The sequence below is a fragment of the Microtus pennsylvanicus genome, chromosome 3 (genome assembly GCF_037038515.1).
Source record: "Microtus pennsylvanicus isolate mMicPen1 chromosome 3, mMicPen1.hap1, whole genome shotgun sequence".
Lineage (NCBI taxonomy): Eukaryota > Metazoa > Chordata > Mammalia > Rodentia > Cricetidae > Microtus > Microtus pennsylvanicus.
The window spans coordinates 32357764-32384090 of record NC_134581.1 but is presented as its reverse complement, the minus strand read 5'-3'; the positions used below and the strand labels follow the sequence as shown (position 1 = coordinate 32384090).

Here is a 26327-nt window from a genome sequence, read left to right as displayed (position 1 = left end):
ACCACATGACTTGATGTGTGTGTTAGGGATCCAAACTTAGGCCTCATGTTTGTGCAGCAAACAGTTTATTCTCTGAGTCATCTTGCCAGTCTTTTTTTTTTTTTTCCGAGCAGGGTCTCTTGTATCTCAAGTTAGCCTAGAACTTGCTGTGTAGCTAGCTATCCAAGGATGACCTTGAACTTCCAATTCTTCTGCTTCTGTCTCCCAAGTGCAGGCATTACAGACTGTATCAGTTACTTTTCTGCTGCTATGATAAAAACACCGTGACCTAAACAACTTATAGAAGGGAGAAATTATTTCGGCTATGATTCCAGAGGGATAAGAGTCCATCGTGGCAGGGAGGCATAGCAGCAACGGTGAGCAATGGCATGATGAGGAAGTGAAGAGAGAGTGAACTGGAACTGGGGTGAGGCTGTATACTCTCATATGTCCCCAGTGACGTGCTTTCTCCAAGCTACACCTCCTAAATCTACCAACACAGGGCCACCAACCGGAAAACAGGTGTTCAAATATCTGAGCCTATGGGGGACATTTCTCATTCAATCCGCCACATTCCACTCCTTGGCCCTGTGGTCTCATGGTTACATAATGCAAATGTACTTAGTTCAGCTACAAAGTTCTCATAGTCTTCAACATTTTTTTAAAACCCCGTTTAAAAGTACAAAGTCTTATTTGAGACTCAGAGCAATCTCTTAATTGTAACCCCTTGTAAAATCAAAAAGCAAATTACATACCTCTAACAAACAGTGGCAAAACTGTATATTACCCTTCCAAAAGGAAGGAATCAGGGCATAATGAGGAAATACTGACCAAAGCAAGACCAAAACTGAGCCTGGAACTCTCTCAATCATATAGCTCTATGTCCCTGTACCAGGGCTTAGATGGTTCTGCCCCTCCTGGCCTCTGAGACCCCTCATGAAGGGCTCTACCACACACTGTCTGGCCTCAGCAGGGTCTAAAACCACAGAGGAAGAATCCACAACCCCTTCACTCTTATGTCCTTTACGTTTCTAAAGACAGCACCATGTGAGCCAAGCCAAGCTCAGTTGCAAGCATAGGGTGAACTCTGACCCTTTTGGATCACGTTAACACCAGTTTTTTTTTTCTTCTTCTTATTCAGCTGTTTTCTAGAAGCAGAAAACACCCCAGACTTTTCAGAAGCTTAGCTGTGTGGGATCTTCCCCCTGAGGATACTTTCATTTGTTTTAGTGGAAAGCAGACCGCTCCTTAACGACACTAATCCTTTCAATAACCACAGCCTCTTCCAGCGTGTATCTTGGCTGTAACATTAAGCTTCCCAGTGTTCTTTTTCTTTCAAAACTGTACAATTATATTTCTTTCTGCCCCATTGCTCTTTTTCATTGCAAATCTGCATAAACATTATCATTTAAAAGAACACAACATAGACCCAACATTATATAGCCTTCAAATTTCCTCCAAAGAAATTAGTCCATTGCTTTTAAACTTAATCCCAGGCAAGTTCTCAAGACATTGGCAGAAGGCTTTCAGATTCTTTGCCACAAAAGCACAGGAATAGCTTCTGAATAGCCCTTTGAACTCTGCTTTTAGCATCCAACCACTTTTAAATCTGAGATTTCAAAGTCTTCCACATTTCTCCCAAAAGCAACATGGTCAGATTTTTCACGGCAATAGTCTTCTTTCTGGTAGTATCTTCCCATTTAGTTACTTTCCGCTGCTGTGAACACAACTTATAGTAGGAAGAGTTTAACTGGTCTTTGACTCCAGAGGGATCAAGTTCATCATGGCAGGGAAGCATAACAGCAAGTGGCAGACGTGACGCAGAAGCAGGAAGCTGAGCAATCACATGTTTAAGTGCAATGTCTGTCCCCAAGGACACAACCCTTCCAGGAAAGCCATAACTCATAAACATTCCCAAACAACGTCACCAAATGGGGTTGAACTCTCAAAATGCCTGAACGGGGGGATGAGCTCATTCAAACCACCGCACAAGCATGTGCCATCCCATTCAGTTTACTGATGCATAATTTTAAATACATAGTGCTCCACTGTAATTTTCTACCTTATAACAATCTAGCAATATACAAATTTCTGTACAGAAGCAGGATAAATAGGTTTCTTTTGCAACTTGATCAATCATTGATAATGCTTTAGCAATACCAAGCCGTTTTAAAGGCATTGGGCTAGCCAACACACCAATCATTTAAGAGAACAAACAAAACCACCCCCTTTAAGACTTGAAGCAGGGGTTGGGGAGATGGTTCAGCTGGTTAAACACTTGTCGCACAAGCCCAAAATCCCAAGATCTGTTCTCAGAACCCACAGTGAAGGAGAATACCAATCCACAGAAATCGTCCTCCGACTTGACTTTGACATGCTGCAGCAGCATGCGGTACCCACCTGCAGCAGGAAGCTGAGAGATCACATCCTCAACCGCAATCATGAACTGAAGGAGGGCAGGGGAAGACGGAGAGCGTGGGAGTATTAGCAAACGGGGAGTGGGGGGAGATTATGAACCCTTAGACTATGAACACTTAGTCCCCAGGGATGTGCTTCCTCCAGTAAGGCCACACTGCCTAACCTTCCCAAAACAGTGCTACCAACTGGGGACTAAGTGTTCAAATGCCCAAGCCTGTAGATACACAACATACACAGAATAACAACAAAAAATAAATTAAACTAGAAAGAATTAAAGGGAAATTTACTAAATAGATACATGGAGTCTGAACAATGCATCGAGCATGTTAGATGATCAAGTCTCTTGCTTTGTTCTGATATCCACTTTGCCCTCCAACACCTGGAGGTGTTGGCTCAGCTTGCTTTTCCGGTTGGATTATCACTCGTCATTAGGGCATGACTCAGACTTCTCATTCTTTTGCATTCCATTGTGCCCAGTGTAGTTCCCAAGGAGGTTTACAATGAAGGCACTCAGCAAGATATGGACTGAGAACAGTCTAGGAGCTGGGACACAGAGGGAAACAGGAGGGTACTATTGACATCCAAGGACTTTGAAAAGAAATACAAACTTTAGGGGGCTGGAGAGATGGTTCAATGGTTAAGACCACGGGCTGCTCTTTCAGAGGTATCAGGTTCAATTCCCAGTACCCACATGATGGCTCATAACCACCTATAACTCTAGTTCCAGGGGATCTGACTCTCTCTGGCGTCTGTGGGCACCAGGTACCCCATTAATGCGTAGACATACATGCAGACAAAACACCCAGACACATAAAATAAGAATGAAACAAACAAAGACAACAGACACAAACTTCAATGCGGCATTTCCTCCAATCCTCTAATATGTTATTGGCCTTGAAGGCTGTCCAAAGAAATAAGGGAGGCAGGTTATGTTGGCCAGGAAAGGCTCTGCTATGTCGGTGCAAGGATCACAAAGAACAAGTAGTAAAGTCAGCCTTAAGCGCTCAGTGGTGGGACTGGCAGGTCCCTACCAGGTGGTGGCAGGTTAGTGTGATTGGTGCCATGATAAGGTATCCTGGAGCCCTAAAAGGGGTTCTAAAAACTTTCAGGAAAAGATGACATAAAAGCTAGGCCCAAAGGTTTGACAAGTTGGTGCCCATCTTTTTCCTCTCATGCAGGTGGCTCTGTCTAGTCACTGTGATACGCAGATCGAATGGATATGTTGTCCTGACAGCTTTCCACGACCGACTCGTAGAAAATAACAGACCTCTGCTTTCACACGGTGTATTCTCTTCAATGTGCTTCTCAGGGGCGGATTCTATATTTCCCTATGTGCTTGTCGGTGTGGCCTTCTTCAGAGCCCTAGACGCCTCCATTTTTCACAGCTACATCCCCTGGTCCTGCAGTGAAACCTAGCGCTCACTAGCTGGCGTCAACAGCTTCCTAAGGAAAGGGCATGTCCAGGATGTAGTGGCTTACCAAAGTAGAGATCTCTAGCATTGACGCTTGTGTAGGGATCGACCATGAGGAGAACAAATATAAACGACCCCTCTGGAGAAGCTTGAGAAGAGGGCGGACAAGCAGGTAGGAGCTACAGGGGATACCTGTCCACAGAGGGGCACGTCAGTGTCTTTATCAGGAGCAGAGTGTTTTAGACTGAGAGGCGGGAGCTCTTGGAAACCACGGACAGAGGAGGATTTCTGGACTGAATCCCTTGGGGAAGAAGGAGGGAGAGGGTCACAGAGGCTCAGGGAAATCGCTGTCTTCCAACACTGCAAAGTGTCTACATGTCCTGAGGAAGAGAAAGCCATTGAATGGCAGTTATAGGCACCTTTGAACAGGGTGGGAGGTGTTCAGGAAGATGGAGTAGCCTTAGTTGTTTTGCCACTGAAGAACAAAACTGGCAGATGTCAGAGGTGGCAAGAGAGATGAAAGGTGGAGCCAGAAGAGGCCAGAGGGGAGGGAGAAGGAAGACGACAAGGGGCTAGAGGGGAAAACAAAACAAAAAACAGTGCAGAAGGTTAAAGAACAGCAGGATTCTCTTCTGCGGAGTTCAGCCCTAAAGGATGGCACTGCCTCTTGTGGTCCCAAGACCTGGAGGAACTGAAGCAGTCACTGAATATGACTGTGGATGGTACTACACAGGCCCCCTGGGGGTCAAGAGAGCTGCTGTGTGGAGAGATAGACGTGAGCTCTTAGGCATGTGAGAGACTGCAAATGAGCTGTGTGGACCCTTGTGTGCTGTGGTGGGCTACCCAAAGAGTGACCAAGGGAGAAGCAGAACCAAGGAGCTGCAGCTGCGCCGACCTTTGTGTACTGTGGTGGGCTACACAAAGTGGCCAAGGGAGAATAGGACCACACAAGTCCATCACTCTCAGGGAAGAACCAGGCACAGTGAAGGCAGTAAAGTAAAGGTATGTGTGTGTGTGTGTGTGTGTGTGTGTGTGTGTGTGTGTGTGTGTGTGTGGTGTGTTCTCCCGAGTCGCTCCTGGAAGTATATAGGCTAAGAGGGATGCAGGAGCCAGAGCCACGGTGGGGACCACCAAAGACAGAAGGCAGGCATTTGAGATGGTCTGGTTTTTGGGATATGAGGTAGGGCTGGCTGGCCTCCCGGCTCCTAGGGCCCCTTCTGAAAGTCTGGGGGTACTATCTTGGCCCACTAGAGTCTTCAGGCTATTGGCTGAACTCCGTGCTGATTCTAGGGGAACAGACATGGGAAAGCGTCTGGAGACAAGGCATCAGAGGACTCTAGACCTTGAGTGGGAAACTGTTGTCCGGTCTAGGAGGGCCTAGGAGGGCCTAGGCTTCTCTCTTGAGTCGACTTTGGACCCAAATCTAGAACCCCCAGGCCCTGCTTCCTCGCTGTGCAATCTTGATCCCTTGGGAGGTTTCCAGGTTCTCTTTTCAGAAGGCCTGCTTATCCTGGGAAGCACACCCAAGACCGTCTCCTGAAGCACAGATTAGTGACAAGGCAGAAACCTCAGTAACTCCAGATTCTCTCGGGGACCTCAGAGGGTACAAGCAGCCTGGGCTCGCTCCACCACCAGGGGACGCCTGCAGCCCTGTGGGAGGTCGGGAGCCTAAGTTGGTGGGCGCGGTCCCCAGCTCGGCCTTGCAAGAGGTGGCCCGCCCGCAGGGCTCAGAGGCCCGGCGGGGGCGGGGCGAGGTCGGCGGGGGCGGGGGTAGGAGCTTGACGGGCGGGGCGGGGGTGGGCGCCCTGCTCCCCCTCCCTCCTTCCTTTTCTTTCTTTCTTTCTCCACTTCTCGCTCTCTTTCTTTGCCTGGGCAGCTGGCCGAGGGGGCGGTCCTAGCAGTCTTTGTTGCCGGAGGAGCGAGTGCAGCTGCCCGCCGGCCAGAGTTGGGACCTGGACCTTGGAAGCTGCATGCGGCCGGGCATATCCTGAGTGGGACCCCGGCCCCGGCTGGGACGCAAACGCGACAGACGAAGGCGTGAGCTAGGGGTCGTCCGGCGGCCATCCAACTCTGGCCATGTACCGTGGTACGAGTCTCCTCTTGATCCTGTGCGCTCTGGTGTCCGACGTCCCGGGACCTGCATCAGGTGGGTGGCTGAGCCTCTGGGACCCGCCTGACCCTGTCACCCTCCCCACATCCCCAGCCGCTACTCTGTGCACCCTGCCACCCTGCGCGAGACGGGTTCCACCTGGGGTTAGGAACGGGCCAGGGTCGGGTAGACACGTGAGCGAAGCTGTACCCACCGGGGAGCCATCCCTCAGAACTCGACTCAGTTGTGTCCGGGACTTTCCCCTGGAGTGAGCTTGCACTCGTTGGACTCCCGCTGCCCAGCCGCGCATGCAGCGTTGCTGCGCGCACCTCTCCGTAGAGAGCGCTCATCTGACGGGACTGGACGGATCCTGAGGGACTTTGCTTCTCGCCCTCTCCTTTGGGTGACTCTTCTGGAAAGCAAGCTGGCCGGGACGCTGTCGGGGATCACGCCAGGTCGCAGGTTTACTGGGGTGCGCCGCTGCGCCTCCCAACTTGGAGGCGCAGGGGTCCTAGCCTCCGCCGCCCTTGCATTTCCTGCCTCCCCCTCCCCCAAGTGTTGAAGGCACTAGGAGGAGAATGGGGAGCCGGAGCTTCTTCCTCCGCCCTGGGTTAACTCTCCCAGCCCCGCCCGACCGGCCGGCCTCAGACGAGCCTCTGGCTAGCGTCCAGGTTCTTGTTTGGCGGCGACCTGCGTCGTAGCACGCTTCTGGAGAGTCCGGAGCTGCCCGCCTGGGAATATGAGAGTCAGGGATGTGGGAGACCCCAGGCTATTTATTTATTTATTTATTTATTTATTTATTTATTTATTTATTAAGAAAACTCCAAGTCGACTGGGGACTGGTCAGGTATTAGGAAATATATCTGCAGGTAAGGGATTCAAGGATATTGCCGGCAAGGATGGACTGGAAGGATGGAAGAACCCTGGGTGGGTTGGACCAATATGGAGCGCGCAGGAGTGACTTCGAGGAAAATCTGCCCAGGGCGGGATTAGGCTACTTGCCTTCCTAGTGAAGATACTGTAGCTGTGGTCACGAATGTCAGTAACATTTAAACCACTGAACAGAATGGCTGAGGAGAGCAGGCAGGGTGTGTAGGGTGCGTGTGTGTGTGTGTGTGTGTGTGTGTGTGTGTGTATAAAGACATTTAGTGAGCACCTACTAGGACCTAGCCTTACTCATTCTTCTTTTCCATCATCTCTTATTAAACCTGAAAGGAAGCCGACTCCTCGTCTATGAGAAAACAGGTTCAAAGACTAGTGTGATCTGCTGGTGAGCGCAGTGGAAAGAGAGAGCAGAAACAGGCCCTGTGCCTGGACCCTTGGGAAGTGTGTGTGGTCGGGGAGAGGTGCGCCTTTAAGGATTTTTATGAGTATGGAAATACTGAAAATCAGTTGCTTATTACTGGCAGTAAGTGCTGTATTGTCATTATTTTTATTACTCTGCTAGACAAACTCCATAGGATTCTGTGAGGCTTTGATGACTTGCTATTTGGACTTGTTGCCTGGGGTACCAGCAGGCCATCCACCCTCCCTTTACTAAACTGGGGACACCACCAAGGCAGAGTGTGCCTCTGGAATCCCTCTAGATAGGCAGTGTGGGACCCTCCTGTTTCCGCTCTCAGGATTTCTGACTCTGTCTGTGAACATTTTTGTCTTTTTTTTTCTTTCTAAATCTGAATTCTTGCCACTGAATGGTACCTCAAAGAGCATGTCCTAGGCTCACTTTTAGAAAAATGCGTACTATTATTTTTTTCTCATGGACCCCAGGGTTGCCAGGCTGTATTTCCCTCTGCATTGCTGTGTGAGCCCTATCTATATGAGCTGGCTGTGCTGCAGGTCATTTGGAGGGCTGGATCGTAATTTAGGTTCTTGATAGGGAGGTGAGGGTTAGCACAAGGTTGGCATTTCTCTGGCAGAGAGACTCTGAAGTGAGAGCTGTCACCTACCAGTGATATGAAGAGTTTTTAATCACAGGAGTGTGTGTGGTGTGGCAGGTGCTTAGTCCTAATGAGACAGACCTTCTGACCTGGCAGGACACTTGGCCACGAGCCACTGGCATCCTGCTGGCTGGTGCCAGCTGCTATTCCAAGGGAATTTCAGCTCTGATGCTCTGCTCCAGTGTAGGTCCAGGTCGGTGAGTGCATTTGAACCTGAATTATCGTTTATTGCCACTAGGTGCTGATGGTTTCAGCCACCAAAAGACCCTGGAAGCTACCAGGGTCTTCCGGTTGGCATTACTGAAAACTACTTATCTTTTCATTCACCATGCTTATCTTTTGATACTGTTTAAGGCTGGGGAGATGGCTCAGTTCATAAGATGCATGCTGAGCATGCTTGAGGACCCGAGGTTTTCGATAGCAGTCTCTGACGAAGATTTCTTTATCACAACCAATCCCAGTATATGCAAGGGGCATCTCCTTCCCATGCTTGGACGTTCTCTATACTGTGTCAGGGTAGGTGTGCCCATAGAATGGAGGTGGGACTGTGAATGCCTTGTGCCAACCTCTCTATTTTGAGGGTAGGGTAGTGCTTTTTGCATTTCCCTGGGTTTTTGTTTTTGTTTTCTTTTTGGTTTTCGAGACAGGGTTTCTCTGTGGTTTTGGAGCCTGTCCTGGAACTAGCTCTTGTAGACCAGGCTGGTCTCGAACTCACAGAGATCCGCCTGCCTCTGCCTCCCGAGTGCTGGGATTAAAGGCGTGTGCCACCACCGCCCGGCTTCCCTGGGTTTTGGATCACCAAATGATTCCAAACAGTTAGCCGAGGGCACTGTGGCTACACCAGGCATTGTGAACCCAGCATTTCATAAGAGAAATGCACAAACAAGGCTGGTGGAGAGATGTAGAGATATATTTGTTTATAAACAGTTTGTTCTCAGCCTGTTTATTGTTTTTCCCAGTTTGGTTAGAGATGAAGTTTTTTACTGAATGAAGGAAAATACACACACGATGCAAACCAGCAGCCTATCTATACTCAGCCTGAGTGTTGGGAACAATAGTCAGTCATGGGGACAGTGACAGATGGGGAACACGAGCCCTCTAAGACGGACTTGCTGCTTTCCTCCAGCCACTTTTGATAGGTAGGAATTTAGATCTGATATGTGTAGATGACAAGACTTCAAGGAAGGCTAGGATTGAAACGTTTGTGTAAGGATCATATAATTCTTTTTTTTTTTTTTTTTTTTTTTTTTTTTTTTTTTTGGTTTTTCGAGACAGGGTTGGATCATATAATTCTTAAACACTGGAAATTGACTTAACTCTTTTTTCAATATCTGTGCCGATAAATAGAAACAGGCCTGCAGTTTATGGTCAGGAGATAGTAGTCTCAAATACCTTTATTAGGATGCCAAGGTTGTAAGCATGCCAGCTCCTACAACGACCCAGCGAGAATCCCTGGGAAGGTATGAAGCCATAGCATATGCATCTTAGGACCCCAGAGCCCAAGACCTACAGAATAGCAGTCAGTGGGCTAGGTCCCAGGTGCCTATAGCTTTTCAAAGCTCTGTAGGTACTGCTGATGGTCAGTTAGCCAAGATCACTCTCAGTGGGAGATTTCTACACTTCCTTCAAAGTCCAGTTCCCTGAGGATCTTGCTAAAAAAAATGAAGCTTCCTCATCCTCTTTCTTGGAGATGCTGATTCAGTGTGTCTGGGATGGGGCCTGGGAATTTGTTTTTAAGAAAGTCTTGTCCAGGAAGTCTGGGAACTCTTTGCACTTGCTCCCCACCCCCTGAAGTTCATTGATTGGAAAGCCTTGCTCAGAGCTGCTACACAATCTTTCCCAGCTCACTTGTCCCATGACTCTGAGAAGCCACTTGCTGGCAGGGCAGGGTCTTGAGCAGAGGCACACCATTGGCATGTGAGGGGCACGCTGCGTGAGTTCTGGCAACAGATGGAGGGAGGATCTGGTTCTGTAACATGGCCACAGTCAAGCCTCTGAGTAGGCGTAGCCTTCCAACTTGGCAGGTGGCAGCAAAGAGAGCTCAGGATCTCTCTGCAGGATACTTGAACCAGAATATTTCTGTGGGCCTGTGAGGTCACTGCTGTGAACAGCCAGATATTTAAGGAGTAGCACCTGGACTGGATGAAACCTCGGTGAATCAGAGCAGTAAATTTTCTGGGTGTGCCTGGAGTCTAGGCCCTTCATAGAGGGGAGGGGCCGGAGGACAAGCGCAGAGGACCCAGAGGACCAAGGTAGGCAGGTTTGCACAAGAGAGTTTTTTGTTGTTGTTTTGAGAGTCTAAAATAACCCAGTCTGACCTCAAGCTCCCCGAGTACTTAGGGATGACCTTGGATTTCTGATCCTCGCCCCTCCCCTTCCTGAATGCTGGGATCTGTGTGCGCCACCAGGACAAGGTTTTGGCAAAGTTGGCGATTGCACTCAGGGCTTCCTACGTATGCTCCTCCTCAGTCTACCATCCAAGCCGTCTCCTCAGCCCACCGAGTTTTCTTCTGAAGTCTAGTTATTAACTTCTAGGAGACTTATCTAATCAAATTTCTCCATAGTGATGGCGGAGGAACAGGCAGATCACTGAGAGCATAGAGTGATGTTACTGAAGAGAAGCCATTTGGGAAATGGGGTCAAGTCTCAATTCTCTTGCTCTCAGTGTGCGGCTTTAGCCCACTTTTCTGCTCTGAGCTCTTGTTTGCTTCCTTACCTGAAAGTTCTTGGTATGTCAGGGCTAGAGTCTTCAGCCCAAGGGACCCCTAATCCCAGGAAGCTATGAACCTGGATTGGAAAATATTACACCTACAGATTTTATAACATCAAGTGATATTTGGCACTTTCTTTAATTATGAATATGGCCAACACATTTAACTTATGGAGTATGAGTATTTAATTAAGAACATTACCAGTGGATCTCAATATTAGCACATGTGTGTGGAGGCCTTGGGTGTCATCTTTAGGAATGCCATTCACCTCCACTGAGACACTGTTTATCATTTACTTTAGCTAGGTGGGCTGGCCAGCAAGACCCAGGGATCCTCCTGTTTCCACCTCTCCAGTGCTGGGATTACAAGTGTGCATCACCTGGCCTGGGTTTTTATGTGGGTTCTGGGGGTTGAACTCATGTTTGCAGGGCAGGCACTTTACTGACTGGGCTACCTTCCTCAGCTCCACAGTAGTTTAGTTGGGTGGTGGTGGCTTATGCCTTTAATCCCAGCACCTAGAAAGCAGAGACAAGGGGATCTCTGAGTTTGAGGCCATTTGGTCTGCAAAGTGAGTTCCAGGACAGTCAGGGCTGTTACATAGAGGAAGCCCTGTCTCAAAAGGCAAAACAAAACATCAACAAAAGATTTATTTTATTTTGCATGTATTAAGTGTATGTATGTGTATTACACGTGTGTAGGAGTTGAGGAGGCCAGAAAAGGGTGTTGGATCCCCTGGAACTGGAGTTACAGGTAGTTGTGAGCTACTATGTGGGCTCTGGGAACTGAACCCAGGTCCTCTGCAATAGCAGTATAGGCTCTTAACTGCAGAATCTTCTCTCCAGTCTCACAAATAGATTTCTTTTTTTTTTTTTTTTTTTTTTTGGTTTTTCTAGACAGGGTTTCTCTGTAGCTTTAGAGCCTGTCCTGGAACTAGCTCTTGTAGACCAGGCTGGCCTCAAACTCACAGAGATCCACCTGCCTCTGCCTCCTGAGTGCTGGGATTAAAGGCATGCACCACCACTGCCCGGCTCCACAAATCGGTTTCTTGTCTCACTGATGCAGATGCTTTGAAATAAGCCTTGATGCTCATTGCTGCTTCAAGTCACTATAGTTGCTAACACCATGGTTAGACCTTGCTTAATGAACCAATAAATGACCATGGAATTCTGTGCTCTACTTTCTAGGTTCTTTTGATAGCTGTGTCTCCCTCCCTACAGTAGACTTCCTTGGTCTTCCTTGTATCTTAGGCATTTACAAATGTTTTTCTGAGAAGGGATGCCTGAGAAACAAACAAACAAGCTAATAAGCAATATGAAGAATCTTTTTTCTCTCTGGGCAATGTAAGGGGACAGTGATAGAGAGAGAGATATTTTTAAACCCCGAGGGCTTGAGCTGAGTGAGGTCTTTTGACATGGACTCTTTTCAAGACAGAGAGTCAAGGGTGTTCCACTGAGACAGGAGTAGAAAGGCACCAGATAGCCCCATCTAGGTGGCCGTCCTCCCCATCCCAGGAGGCCAGCAGACACTCGTGTACCCCACAGGCAGCTGAAGACACATTTTCTAATCCATGAGGCTGGTAACAATCCTAACAATGTCTGCTGAGTCCAGTGGGTCAGACACTGCTGTGTGTAGGGTGGTTCAGTACGTTCAGCCCTCAGAAGAGTCCCTGTAAGTTCTATTGTTATTCTGTTCTACACATTCATTCAACAAATATTTCCTAAAAAACAATGAAGTTCCAAACACTTCTAGCCCTTAAAAAAAGATTCCTCAGCAAACAATATAAAGATGCATACTTTGCTAGAAGTGATGACATTGGAAGGAGAGAGAGAACAAAAGGACGGATAAAAAAATGTTAAGTGATGGGGTGTATCATTGCTGTGGGGAAAATAAAGCAGGGAAGGCAGACAGAGAAACCCAGTGAGTCATAATATTAAAATAAAATGGCCAAGAGAGGCCTCACAGAGAGACGTTTGAGCAAGGACTTGAAGGAGGCTGTCTTGTGTGAACCATGTTAGAAACAGACACAATGAAAGAGATGACATCAACTTTCTTGGCCGTAATCCACCGAGTGTTCCATATTTCCCTTGGTATTCATGGTCATCAGCAAACAGGTTTGCTCTATGTGGGGTGGACATGTACTTGTTAATGTATGTGTGTATGGTTGTCTGTGTATTTGTGCATGTGGAGGTCACAGGTAGATATTGTCTTTCTTCGGTTGCTTTCCACCCTAAAAGACTGAGTGAGATTTTCACTGAACTTAAAGCTCATTGATACACCTAGTCTGGCTGGTCAGTGACTTTCAGGGACCTGTCTTCATACCCCTTTCCTCAGAGTTGGGGTTACGGGTGTCTGCTACTGCACCCACCTTCATATGTGGGTTCTGGGGATCCAAACCGAAGTTGACACTTTTGTGCAGTGGTTTCCTTACCAACTTAGCCTTCTCTCCAGCCTGCAAGAAACAGGTTATTTTATTCTTGTTATTTCTTTAAAAATATGTAGGGGTGTGTGTGTGTGTGTGTGTGTGTGTGATGTATGTACATGACCAGAGGTCAGAGGACAACCTCGGGTGTCATCTTAAGGATTGCTGTCCACCTCCTTTGAGGTGGGGTCTCTTGTTGTTGGCGTGGACCTCATGATTAGGCTAGGTCAGGAAGCCTGTTTGCCTGTCTGCCTGCAGTTCTGGGATTACAAGGACATGCAACCACACTTGGTTTTTTTAAATCTTAGTTTTGGAAATTGAACTTGGGTCCTCTTGCTTGCACGGTAAACACTTTACCAATGGAGCCATTCCTCCCAGGCCCTATTCTCATCTCAACTACCATATTAACTCTCTGCTGGCACATTGTACTTCACACAAAAATGTATACATGTCATAGAATACCTTAAAGAGGCAGCCGCCTTTAAAGCAGGACCAGGTAAGTTTCATGAACGGCAAGACTACTAGCCACAGAGCTGTTCAGACCTCAGAGTTAGGAAATGCAGGTCAAGGTGGCAGCGGTTTTGAGTGTCAGTTTGAATGTGCCATATGTCCCTGATAGAAAACAAACAGACAACAAACAAACTTTTTGAACTGAAGCCCCAGGACAGGTGAAGATCCTTCATCATGGCAGTTTTCCTAGGCTCATGACCTACGTGGTGGTTGGTCAGTGTGCCTACTACATCTTAGTCTTAGGGCTCCTTTAAAGTTCCAGTGAGAAGGATCCACCTGATCTGACAAGCTCCCAGGTCTGCTGTTTCTGGCATCATTTTGGTATAGTCACGTGCTTCTTTCTTTATTGGCACAAATAAGTTAGTTATCAGCTAGTCCTCAAGCTGTGCTGGCAACAGCAATTGCTCACTTGTATAAACAGGAGGTAGAGTCAGTCTATCTTGACATTTGTACTCAAAATGGTGTGAGTCTTGGTGAAGACTGTTGGGCTAACGAAGACCAGGTTTGGCAGTTACTATTCTGACAACACAGTGTTGTAAGGAGGCTGCTTGTTCGTTTCCCGGATGCCCAGACTCCTGAAATAACCACACAGAAACTGTATTAATTAAATCACTGCCTGGCCAATTAGTTAAGCATGTTGCTATCTAGCTCTTACATCTAGAATTAACCCATCTCCATTATTTTATATTTTACCATGAGGCTCGTGGCCTACCAGCAAGGTTGCAGCATGTCTGTCTCTGGTGGTGGCTCCATGAGTTGTCCCTGACTCCGCCTTCCTTCCCCCAGCATTCAGTTTAGTTTTCCCTGCCTACCTAAGTTCTGCCCTGCTATAGGTCCAAAGCAGTTTCTTTATTCATTAATGGTAATCACAGCACACAGAGAGGACTTACACATCAATACAGTACTTCAGAGCAGAGGTGAAAAATGATGGTAGAAGGCAGAAGGAAGACTATTCAGACACAGAGAACAAACAAAATCCTGAGGTGGGGACACATCTGGCCTGCTGAGGGACATCAAGGGACTGGGCAGTTCAGTAGAGGGAAGCAAGGAGTGGTTGAAGAAGGTCTCCTTGATGAGGGCCTTGTGCGCCACAGCGGTAACGTTATATTTTGTTTTAAGTGAGACGGGAGTAGCCACGGTAACAAGAGCGGAGTGAGATCATGAGTCCTTCTGGTTGCTGTATTGAAAATGAGTTGACAGAGTGCTCCCGAGGTGTAAGCAGGGAGAGAGATGGATTACCACAGGAAGCTGGGCAGTAGTGGTGCATGCCTTTAATCCTAGCACTCGTGAGGCAGAGACAGTTAGATCTCTGTGAGTTCAAGGCCAGCTTCGTCTACAAACTGAGTTTCAGAACAACCAGGACTGTTACACAAAGAAACTCTGTCTCCAAAACAAAACAGAAAATAAAAAGTTACTGTAAGAATTCAGGTGGGGAAACTGAGGAACTGGGTGATGAAATAGCAAAGCTGGTAAAAAGCATGGAAAGGGGTTTGGTTTTGCTCTTCTGAGACAGGGTGCTGTTGTGTAGTGGGGACTGCCCTCCTATTTCCTATGTGGTCTCAGTCTCCTGAAACCCCTCAATGCTGGGACTACAAGCCTGCCTCATCAGGTTTAGCCGTGGTAGGGATTTAAGTCTAAGCATTTTGACCCCAGCTGCCATTTCTTAGCTGCCCCCTTCTCTAGTCTCTGGTGATCATCTAATATAGTGGTTCTCAGTCTGTGAGTTACAGCTCCTTTGGGGTTGAAGACAGGGGTTGCCTAAGACCGTTGAGAAACATAGATACTTACATTATGATTCATAACAGCAGCAAAATTACAGTTACGAAGTAGCAATGAAAATAATTTTGTGGTTGGGGGTCACCACCACATGAGGACCTGTATTCAAGGGTTGCAGCATTAGGAAGGCTGAGAACCACTGTTCTAGAACTTTGAGTCTGCTTCGGACCTGAATGTTGCTTTCTCTCTGCAGGTCTCATAACCGAGGGCCGGTCGGCTTTGGATATTGTGCACCCCGTACGAGTGGATGCTGGGGGCTCCTTTCTGTCCTATGAGCTCTGGCCACGGGTGCTGCGTAAGCGAGATGTGTCTGCCACCCAGGCCTCGTCTGCTTTCTATCAGCTGCAGTACCAAGGGCGGGAGCTGCTCTTCAACTTGACCACCAACCCTTATCTCCTGGCACCCGGCTTTGTGAGCGAGATCCGGCGTCGCAGCAGCCTAGGCCATATGCACATCAGAACCCGTGCCCCCACCTGCCACTTGCTTGGTGATGTGCAGGACCCTGAGCTGGAAGGTGGCTTTGCAGCCATCAGCGCCTGTGATGGCCTAGTGAGTTCTCTGGGATGCCTGTGGGGAAGGCCCGGGATTGGCGTGACATTGACTCTGCCTGGTGGCTTCGGTCAACATATCTTTCCTTTGCTAGCTTCTGTGTTCATGAAGGAGACAGAAATGACAGTGCAGACCTTCTTGTTCTGAAGGGCAGAAAGCTTGAAGTGAGTCAGATACCTGTTGGCCTTGGTTTTTGCCAAGGTTTGGACCCACTTCTTGAACTTCTGAAAATGTCCTGGGTAGGATAGAAGCTACCCAGAGACCCCCATATGGAAGACAGATTGCAGAGGTCAAGTAAACACTGGGTGCTTACTTCTTGGGGGGGGGGTCTGAAGACTCACTTAGGTACCCCTTGCCTTTACTTGGAGCCCAGACCAGAGGTCTCCTGCAATCCCTCTCTTCTCCCTTTGTCAGCCTCTAAGACAGTTTTGCCGCTGCTACAGCCCTAATTGCCTGTGAGATTCCACTACCAGGGGCTAAAGCAGCTTCCACTCCAGGCAGTGTTCATCTGCTTTTTGTAACTTCAAGCGCCCTAGTGTGTCTAGCAGGAGTGCAGGTGTGCACACACAGTCTTCCACGGCTTTCAAAGGGCTCTCGGGCAGAATGGCTCAGGTGAAAACTATGGGACCAGCAACAAGTGGCATGCACTATTGGGCTGCCTAGGCCTGAGAGCCCTCTCTGTGCAGTAATGTATTCTGCTTTAGGAGCCCATGCCTGCTTCTCAGGTGTAGTTCCTCTCATTGAGCCTGCATGGAGGCTGAGCAGAGATCACTTTCCCATTCTATAAATTAAGAAACAGGCTCTGAGAGGACCTTGTGCTGGTCACTAAATCCCAATCATTCAGGGAGGTTGATTCAAAACCCCATCTCTAGTCCCTAAAGCAGATGTACTTTCTAGTACTCTGTGTGACCCAAGGGGTCTAATTGGTGCTAGTGGGAACGTCTTAAGGAGGTGACACCTTCTCTCTTGGAGTCCCACGCTTGCTCCAGAGATGGTGGGCTGCCTGGATGCTTCCCGTAACCCTCTATTCTCTGAACTCTATGCCAGGCAGATGTACCCAAAGCGCTCTTGCCAGCTTTACTTCTCTGGCCAGCTATGAACCCATGAAGCAGGATATCTTGGTGGTCATGGCAACTGGGTGACTTGGGTATGACAGAGCTGCCTTTGGAGTGATTCATCGCCTCAGGGAGACTGAAGAGGTTGATGAGAAGCAATGGCCAGCTGGGAGGGGGCATGGTGGCTGGAGAAAACTGGCTGGCAAAGGAGATGCAAAGCATCCCGAGGGCCTGGCCACGGGCCACCCGACTCAGGAGGGCTGTCTGGGACTGTGTAAGACGTCATCTTGTCAGATTCTGATGCAGATCTCTTTCTCCCTTCTAATGGTGGTGAAGCAGAATCCTTGGAGATGTTTCAAGAGACTTTTAGTAAGGGCCAGAGCTTTGCTTTGAAGTCTTTGGCTGTGTAGAATGGCGAGGAAAGAATTAGCAATAGACCAGCAGGAGGGAGCCGCCCTGTGTGGCTGTGGTGGGTTCAGATTGGGGAGGTGGGGCCCAGCTGAGTAGGGCAGGCCTCTGGAGTCTGTGGAAAGGCAACCAGGTACCAGCCCTCCTGTGACCCTGGTGCGTCTTCCCCAGAGAGGTGTGTTCCAGCTCTCCAATGAGGACTACTTCATTGAGCCTCTGCCTGGAGTTCCAGCTCAGACTGGACATGCCCAGCCTCACGTGGTATACAAGCACCAAGTCCCTGAACAGCGGGGCCAGCAGGATCACTCAAGGGCTCCAGGCACCTGTGGAGTACAAGGTATGTACCTCCCTATGGAGCTGTGGCTAGGGATGATCTTCAGATACACGTCCTTTCTAGAAGCCTCTCTTAATACCCTCATGGCCAGATTCCTTGGGCTAGAGGCATGTAGCATTCAAACCGACATTCTATGAGCCTTGGATGTCTCATTGACTTGTGGTATGGGCTTGACAGGTCCCCTGGAGTGTCCTTCCTGTTGCTACTCACCTCCTCTTCCTCCGCTCTCTCTACATATTGCTTAGGGTGTTTCTGACTCCATCAATCATTCCTCCTCAGCTGGCTGGGCTGTCCATAGCCAATCCCAGCAGGGATACTGGTGAGGAGCCTCCTGCCCCTCTTTCCTGCTTCTACTCTAGACTAACTAACCTGTGTTATTAGGGCCTTCTAGCTCAGTACCTGGGGGATCTCACCCACTTCATCTCTGCCCATCAGTGTCCCCAGAGCTGGAGCATCGGCGAGAGCGTTGGGAACAGCGGCGGCAGAAGAGGAGGCAGCAGCGATCAATCAGCAAAGAGAAGTGGGTGGAGACCCTGGTGGTGGCGGATGCAAAGATGGTAGAATACCATGGGCAACCGCAAGTGGAGAGCTATGTGCTGACGATCATGAACATGGTGAGGTCGCTATAGTTGCTACAAGGGAGGGGGGTGGCAAAGGAGGGGGCATTGAATTGGGACACAGAAGTAGATATGGGTAGGAATGCTGACAAGCTGGCTTCTAGATATTGGATCAGGTTCCAAGCGTGAAGGAGGTTTCCAGGCTCCAAGACTAGAGAGAAGACTGGGCCACCGCAGCCCTGTGCCTGCCCAAGAGCACATGGTCTGGTTGGTTTACATGCTCTGCCCAGGACAAACCCGTTCCTGCTTTATGTCAGGATCTGTGCTAAGTGCTGGGGACAGACACACCTCACCAGAATAGCTCCACCCAAGACATATTCATGCCTTAGGGATGGGACTGTCTGCTTAGTTTTAGAGTGTCTTAGCTTAACTGGTGACCTTGGGCAGCTCTGTGAGCTGCGGAGGGTAGGAACACCTCGTAGGCTGGACAAACTGCTCTTGACTCCACCTGACAGTTGAGATGACAGAGACTTTGGGGTGCATGGGCTTAGCAAGTCAAAGTGAGGCGAGACAGGTAGGCAAGGCAGTCTAGGGTCTCCAAAGGGCCACCCGGTGGGCACTGTGGCTGATCTATCCACTCCTGTGGGGACCATAGAGTCAGAACCTCCTTCCTAGATCTCTCCTTGAGGGGCTACCAGGCTGATCCTTGTGGCTTCCCAGGAGAAAAGATCTCCATACAGCTCTGTCTGTCCCCAAGGCCAGGGTTTGCTTGCTGCCACCATAGAGGAAGTGCCTCTGAGGTCAGCTAGGATATATGGCTGTGAAGTCAGGGCTCAAAAGAAGGGGCTGCAGGCATGGCTGGTGTCCACCTGCTAACATCACAGTCCCACTGTGTGAATCCTCGTGAGCGAGTGTAGTTCTGAGGTAACCTTTCCTGATTTGGGTACCGTCATCAGCTCCTTGTTCTTTAGGGATCAAAGGCTTCTGAGGCCTTTTGCTTCAGGGGCCTCATTCAAGCCTCATTTGCTGAACCTGGTCTGCCCAGGGAGGTGGCCACTGATCTGTCACTGCTGGGTGGGGGCGGTGTGAGTGCAGGGGTGGAGAAGTTCAGGTGTATAGATGTGCAGGTGTGGAGACATGCAGGTGTGGAGTCGGGCAGGTGTGGAGACATGCAGGTGTGGAGTCGGGCAGGTGTGGAGATGTGCAGGTGTGGAGTCGGGCAGGTGTGGAGACGTGCAGGTGTGGAGATGTGCAGGTGTGGAGTTGGGCAGGTGTGGAGAAGGGCATGTGTGGAGTCGGGCAGGTGTGGAGACGTGCAGGTGTGGAGATGTGCAGGTGTGGAGTTGGGCAGGTGTGGAGAAGGGCATGTGTGGAGATGTGCAGGTATGGAGAAGGGCATGTGTGGAGACGGGCATGTGTGGAAATGTGCAGGTGTGGAGTCGGGCAGGTGTGGAGAAGGGCATGTGTGGAGACGTGCAGGTGTGGAGACGTGCAGGTGTGGAGATGTGCAGGTGTGGAGACGTGCAGGTGTGGAGATGTGCAGGTGTGGAGTCAGGCAGGTGTGGAGACGGGCATGTGTGGAGACGTTTAGGTGTGGAGACGTGCAGGTGTGGAGACGTTTAGGTGTGGAGATGTGCAGGTGTGGAGATGTGCAGGTGTGGGGATGAGCAGGTGTGGAGATGTGCAGGTATGGAGACGGGTAGGCACATATGTATATATAACTGCAGTAATGTGAGCTGTTGGTGTGCCCCTGAGAGCGATCTTGTGTGTGATCAGATGTGCATGCTTCCTGGGTGGCTGGGGTGGGTACTGGGTTCCATATCCTATCCTGGTTGTGGTCTGATTCCCCTCTCGCACCCTTTTGCATAGGTGGCTGGCCTGTTTCACGACCCCAGCATTGGGAACCCCATTCATATCACCATCGTGCGCCTCATCCTGCTGGAAGATGAGGAGGTGAGAAGTTATATAGTCCTAAGCTGTCCCCAGCAATGGTCTGAGCTCTCCTGCCCTACATGGAAGGACAAGCATAGGCCTCCTTGACCTTGATAGTAACCTGACACCTCTGGCCCTTGAGACACTTTTTCTCAGGTCACAGAGGCTGGGGACCCTCGTTGCTCTGCCCCTTAGATCTCTGACTCCTGTCTTGGTGTGGAGGCCAGTTGGGCTTGTCCCTCAGAGCTCAGTATGAGGCATGAGCCACCACTCTTTCTGTCTCCAGAAGGACTTAAAGATCACGCACCATGCAGACAACACTCTGAGGAGCTTCTGCAAATGGCAGAAGAGCATCAACACGAAGGGGGACGCTCACCCGCAGCACCATGATACTGCCATCCTGCTCACCAGGTACCTACCAAACCAGGAAGGGTGGAGGGCCTTAGGGTTGAGGAATCTCGTGTTATTGTCATAATCTATACAGAGACACCTTGTAGCCACCCAAACTCCCCATAGTAATGCCTTGCCCAGTGAAATTTAGATAACACAGGTAGGAAGTGGACAGATGTGTTCAGGACGCATCAGTTCTACATGCATGTGCGTGTGTGTGTGTGTGTGTGTGCATGTGTGTGAATGGTGTATGGTATGTGTGTATATGCTGCATGTATGTGATATATATGTGTGTGTGCGTTTGTGTGTGTGGAGTATGTGTGGTGTGTACGGTATGTGTAGAGTGCGTGTGTAGTGTTATTCTGTTGTGTAAGTTGGTGGCCAAGGGTCCATTTACAGAGCACTGGCTTTCAAAGTCACTCTTACGCTGCTTGCTTTCAATCGCAGTTCCCTCCCTCTCTCCTACATTCTGGGGCTCTATTTTATTTTATTTTTCCCAACTTTTAAAATTTATTTATTTGTGTGTGTATGCATGTTTGTGCACATGCATGCCACGGCACATGTATGTAGAATTCAGAGGGCAACTTGTAGCCGTTGTTTCTCACCTTCCATGATGTAGATTCCAGGGACCTAAGGCAGGACATCAGGGTGGCCACAAGTGCCCGTACGAGCTATCTCTTTGGCTCAGAGCCTGTGCTGTGTATTCCACCTGGAGTTACCGTTCCTCTACTGGGCTCCAGTAGCTGGAGTGGTACCAATGTAGTTAGTTCTAGATACACATCCTTTCCAGGTCCCAGTGTGTTGGAAAGGTTGTGTGTGAGCAAAGTACCTGCTTCTAACATGGCCATTGTGGGTCCAACGTCAGAGTGATGAGAAGTGACACCCTCTCTCCCCAGACCTGGGGTGGCCCGGGGTTGCCCCGCCCTCTTGGCAGTAGACTAAGCCAGCCTGTGATCAACTCTTTCTTTGCAGGAAGGATTTGTGTGCAGCCATGAACCACCCCTGTGAAACCCTGGGCCTGTCTCACGTGGCTGGCATGTGCCATCCTTATCTCAGCTGTAGTGTCAGTGAGGACACTGGCCTGCCCCTGGCCTTCACCGTGGCCCACGAGCTAGGACACAGGTAACTCAACTGTCCCCACTGCCAGTTAGGAGTGGCAACTTTACCTTTCTACTTTTGGGCACCAGCCAGGAAGGATCATGGGTCACAAAACCCTAGGGAACAATAGTGTCTGTGATGGCAGTCTTAACCACAAAGCCCCGGCACTGTCCCTGTTTTCCTCAACAAGACTGCCCTTCCGTAAGCAGGAGAGAGGCATGCTGGAGCATCACTGAGACCCAGCTGCAGTGTGTCATGGGAGAGGAGTGAGGATGGCTGGTCAGGGTACGGAGCCTTGGCCACCTCCGTTATTGCCCTTGGTGCTGGCATCTTTGATTCTTATCACTCTGCTTCCATGCCATGTCCTTTCTGGGCTTCCGTGTGTCCCCATAGACAGAGGGGGCTGGATGTAGTAATGTCACCTGTCTGTGACTCCCGTGTAGCGTGGCCTGGACCTTTTGCCGCCTGTGCTAGGGTTGGTTAGCTTGTGAATCAGCTTCATGGCAGGTTCCCAGAGAGCTCTATAAGTAAGAGGATCTGGGCTGCGTGACAGCCATGCCTGTGCTAGGGTTGGTTAGCTTGTGAATCGGCTTCATGGCAGGTTCCCAGAGAGCTCTATAAGTAAGAGGATCTGGGCTGCGTGACGGCCATGCCTGTGCTGGTGGCCCCAGTCCTTCTTTCTTGGCTGTGTTACGCTGGTTAGTTCCTTGGCCTCTCTGAGGCTCTCTGGGGTGATGAGGGCTAAGTGAGTTAGTAGTTGGCACAGTTCCTGGTTCCCAGCTGGTGCTCAGGAATGTTTTCTTGGTCCCTTCCTAGGGATGGTTTCTTGAGACCTTCCTGGGAGGTGGTAGCACAAATATCTTAACTCAAGTTCACAGCCGGAAGTCATCTTGGGGTCAGGGAGGATGCAGGGCCACAATAGACTCCCATCTGTATCTCCTGGATTGCCGTTTTTGGCTTGCTCTGGGAGCAAGGATGGGGTTCTGAGGGTCTCAGAAAGTCATTTCAGGCCCAGCCTGGTACACGTAGAGGGAAAACCCAGGGAACACACTGTTGTTCCCATGTTGTGCATCAGAGGGTGTGTGACTACCTCAAGGCCACACAGTCAGTGCATGGCAGAGCTAGCCCTGGGAATTGGGACTGTACCCCTTGCAGGCCTCCACGGGAAGGAGGCCTGGTGGCCTCCTGCTGCTCACCTGCCCCTGGGGCCTGTGCTCTCACGCAGTTTTGGCATTCAGCATGACGGCACCGGCAATGACTGTGAGTCCATTGGGAAACGGCCTTTCATCATGTCTCCACAGCTCCTGTATGACGGAGGCATCCCGCTCACCTGGTCCCGCTGCAGCCGCCAGTACATCACCAGGTTCCTCGAGTAAGTCCTTCCCTGGGCCTGGTGGCCGGGCCCTGTCTGTGCTGTCATTGTTCCATGGTGGGGATGCAAGGCCAGGTCGCGGTAAACGGGGGCCTCAAGGGTCCCCTTGGGCAGTGCACCTGTGTGTGCAGCTGTGCTGTGCCTTAGAGGATGAGCAGGAGGAGAATTGCTCCAGAGCAGGGAGGGGTAACCACTGCAGACAGGGAGGGCTGTTTCTCTATGGAGTCAGGAAGATGCTGGCAGCTGAGGCTGGCCAGTGGGGATACTGGAGGATGGGTGGCCAGCTTCACAGCTCAGTGAGAACAGGCAAAGAGGAGCAAATATAGAAGGCTTTTTTTTTCTTCAGTTTCTTACGTTGTTGAGCTATTTTGTATTCCTACTTAATATTCTAAATAAGAAAGAAGTTTAAATCTAAACTTTTTTATGCTTATTTGTTTACTGGGGTCAGAGGACAAGTTGTGGGCATGGGTTTTCTAGATTCATCTTGTATGTTCTGGGGTTCTAACGCAGGCTGTCAGACAAGTGTCTTTACCTGCTGAGCCATCTTACTGGCCCTAAATTCTTTCTTTCCCCCTTTCCTCTTCCTCCTCTTGTTTTTAAAGTTAAGGCTCCTCTCTTTCTCCCCCTCTTCTCTCTTTCGAGACAGGGTTTTCTCTGTGTAGCTCTGACTGTCCTGGAACCCAGGCTGGCCTCGAACTCACAGAGATCCGTCTGCTTCTGCCTCCTGAGTGCTGGAATTAAAGGTGTGTGCTACCACCACCTAGCTCACACTCTTTTTAAAAATTATCAGTGTGTATATTTGTGTGTGTGTATGCATGCACGTGCACGTGTGTGTGTGTGTGTGTATGTGTACGCGCATGCATGTACTATGGTGTGTAAACGCAGGTCAGAGGACAGCTGTGTGTAGTCAGTTCTCTCCTTGCACCTTTCCACGAGTTCTGGGTGTCCAGTTCAGGCTGGCAGGTCTGCATGGCAAGCCACTTAACCTGCTGAACCACCTCGCCGGGCCCCTGCCCAACTTCTCGGCACATATCCTACCATTCACTTTCATTGTGTACAGGCCAGGTATTGTGGTACTGCTCTTCAATCCCAGGGCCTCAAACATGGCCAGGCTTGTTCTTGGAAGCTTTGCTACATGTCCATCCCCTGGTGCCAGTTTTATTTTAAGGGCCAATGCCAGCTTTTAACACGCAGTGTGTCTACAGCTGCATGGCCTTTCTGAGTGATCTTCGCTTGGCAGTGGAAATAGTGAATGAAACTATCCCCACTGCTGAAACCGCTCGGTTGCTTTCTGAATTGTTTCCGCAACATGCGTATTCTTTCCCGATGGTCCACCGTCTGCTTATTGACAAGAAACAACCCCCAAAAAAGACGGCTCGCTGTGGGTCCTATCTTGTCTGTTTCTCTTGAGTCATCATTGTCTGCACAGTCATTGGCCGAGGCAGGGATGTAACCTGAGTGAGAAGGGACAGGGGAGCTCCTTAGTTGATTCTTTTTCCGGGACCAGTGCTTCTTCCTTCTTCAGAAGCAAGATTGGGTTTGACTGACAGTACAGCCCCTAGAGCTGTCCATGCCCCTCTCTCGGTTGTAGGCATGGCCCTCTTATCTGCATGGATTTGCTTTCCCTTTTAGTGGGCTTCCAGACACGCAGTGGGGTCTATCAGGATTCTGTGCTCACGAAGAAGTGTGAATGCTACGTACAAAGAGGGTGACAAAGAACACTGGACTCAGACACTGTGTATCTCTCACGCACATGCTCCTGTGTCTTTCCAGAACTTACTTACAGAGCTGAGGTTCAAAGACATGGAAAAATTTACGATGTCAACAGTAGAATGCTAAGTGGCCTATTCCTTTCTCTCGAGACAACTGCTTTCAACCCTAAATCATGCAGCTTCTTTCCCTAGCTCAAGGGTTCCCTAACATCTCCAAACAGTGCCCATGGGGGACAGTTCACATTCAAACCATAGCAAGAACATATTAAATGTTTTCATTATTATGGCTTTGTGCTTATCTTTTTTCTGAATCAAGTATTATAGCAAGATAAAATTTTATTTTCAAGATGAAATTTTTCAAATAAAAATTTTTAAGATTATTTTATGTATCTAAGGGTTTGTCTGCATGTGTATCTGTGTATCATGTGTGGCCTGCTGACTGTGGAGATCGGAAGGCATTGGAGCTGCTGGGGCTGCAGTTACAGATGGTTGTGAGGAACTGAACCCAGGCCCTCTGGAAGAGCAACCAGTGCTTTTAACCACAATGTCATCTCTCTAGCACCTAGCTAACACGTTTTTTAAATTTGCCTGGTTTTCTCTCATCTCTTGGCCTTCCACATCTAATGATGCCTCTTTCTAGAATGTGACTTTTTGGAAGCTTATTCCTGTCACTCTATCTATCTATCTATCTATCTATCTATCTATCTATCTATCTATCTATCTATCTATCTATCTATCTTCCAGATCTGTAACCTCTCCACCTGTCTTAGTTAGGGTTTCTAATACTGTGACAAAACACCATGACCAAAAAGCAAGTTGGGGAGGAAAGTGTTTATTTGGCTTCTACTTCCTCATTGCTGCCCATCACTGAAGGAAGTCAGGACAGGATCTCGGACAGGGCAGGAACCTGGAGGCAGGAGTTGATGCAGAAGCCATGGAGAAGTCCTGCTTACTGGCTTGCTTCCCCTGGCTTGCTCAGCCCACTTTCTTATGGAATCCAGGATCACCAGTCCACGGATGGCACCATCTACCATTGGCTGGGCTCTTCCCATTGGTCATTAATTGAAAAAATGCCTTACAACTGGATCTCATGGAGGCCTTTCCTCAACTGAGGCTCCTCCTTTCTGACGGTTCTAGCTCGTGCCAAGTTGATACACAAAACCAGCCAGTGCACCACCACCAGCTTCTCTGGAGACTGGATACTTTCCTAAGTTTTCCCTGAAGTTGTCATAGAGAGGCTTCCCGTTTCCTGAATCCCATGCTACTTTCTGAGGGATTATCTTTTGTTGTTGTTTTGATATGGCACACCATCAAGAATCTTTCCAAAGTGGGCACATTGAGGTAAACTGTCTGTCTGAACCTGTTTTTACTCTTCCTTAACACAAGTTTGGTAGTGTGATTTGGTACTCAGTCACCCTTGGAATGTAGAAGGCATTTTTCCCATTGTCTACCAGTTTCCAACATTGCTGTTGAGACGCCCCATATCATCCCTTTCCTGACAGCTTTGAATGTGACCTTTTAAATAGTCTGGAAGTTTTTAGGAATCTGTTTCTTCTTTTATGGCAACTTTAAAATTCATAACTATGTGCCTTGGTCTCCTTTTATTTTGGGGAAATTCATTGGGTTGTATTCATTTAGAAACTCATGTTTTTCAGTTACTGGAAATGTT

At 49.1% G+C, this 26327-nt stretch overlaps 1 protein-coding gene across 1 annotated transcript in view; it reads left to right on the top strand.

Moving 5' to 3' along the window:
• The first annotated feature begins 5669 nt into the window (after nucleotides 1–5669).
• Adamts7 (ADAM metallopeptidase with thrombospondin type 1 motif 7) overlaps nucleotides 5670–26327 on the top strand; it is a 45451-nt gene continuing 24793 nt past the window's right edge. The window contains exons 1-8 of the mRNA XM_075965013.1: nucleotides 5670–5955; nucleotides 15445–15800; nucleotides 17435–17600; nucleotides 18033–18211; nucleotides 20024–20107; nucleotides 20373–20497; nucleotides 21449–21598; nucleotides 22800–22946. Of these exons, the coding sequence (XP_075821128.1) occupies nucleotides 5886–5955; nucleotides 15445–15800; nucleotides 17435–17600; nucleotides 18033–18211; nucleotides 20024–20107; nucleotides 20373–20497; nucleotides 21449–21598; nucleotides 22800–22946 (1277 nt within the window). The 5' untranslated portion in view covers nucleotides 5670–5885. The remainder of the gene's footprint in view (nucleotides 5956–15444; nucleotides 15801–17434; nucleotides 17601–18032; nucleotides 18212–20023; nucleotides 20108–20372; nucleotides 20498–21448; nucleotides 21599–22799; nucleotides 22947–26327) is intronic.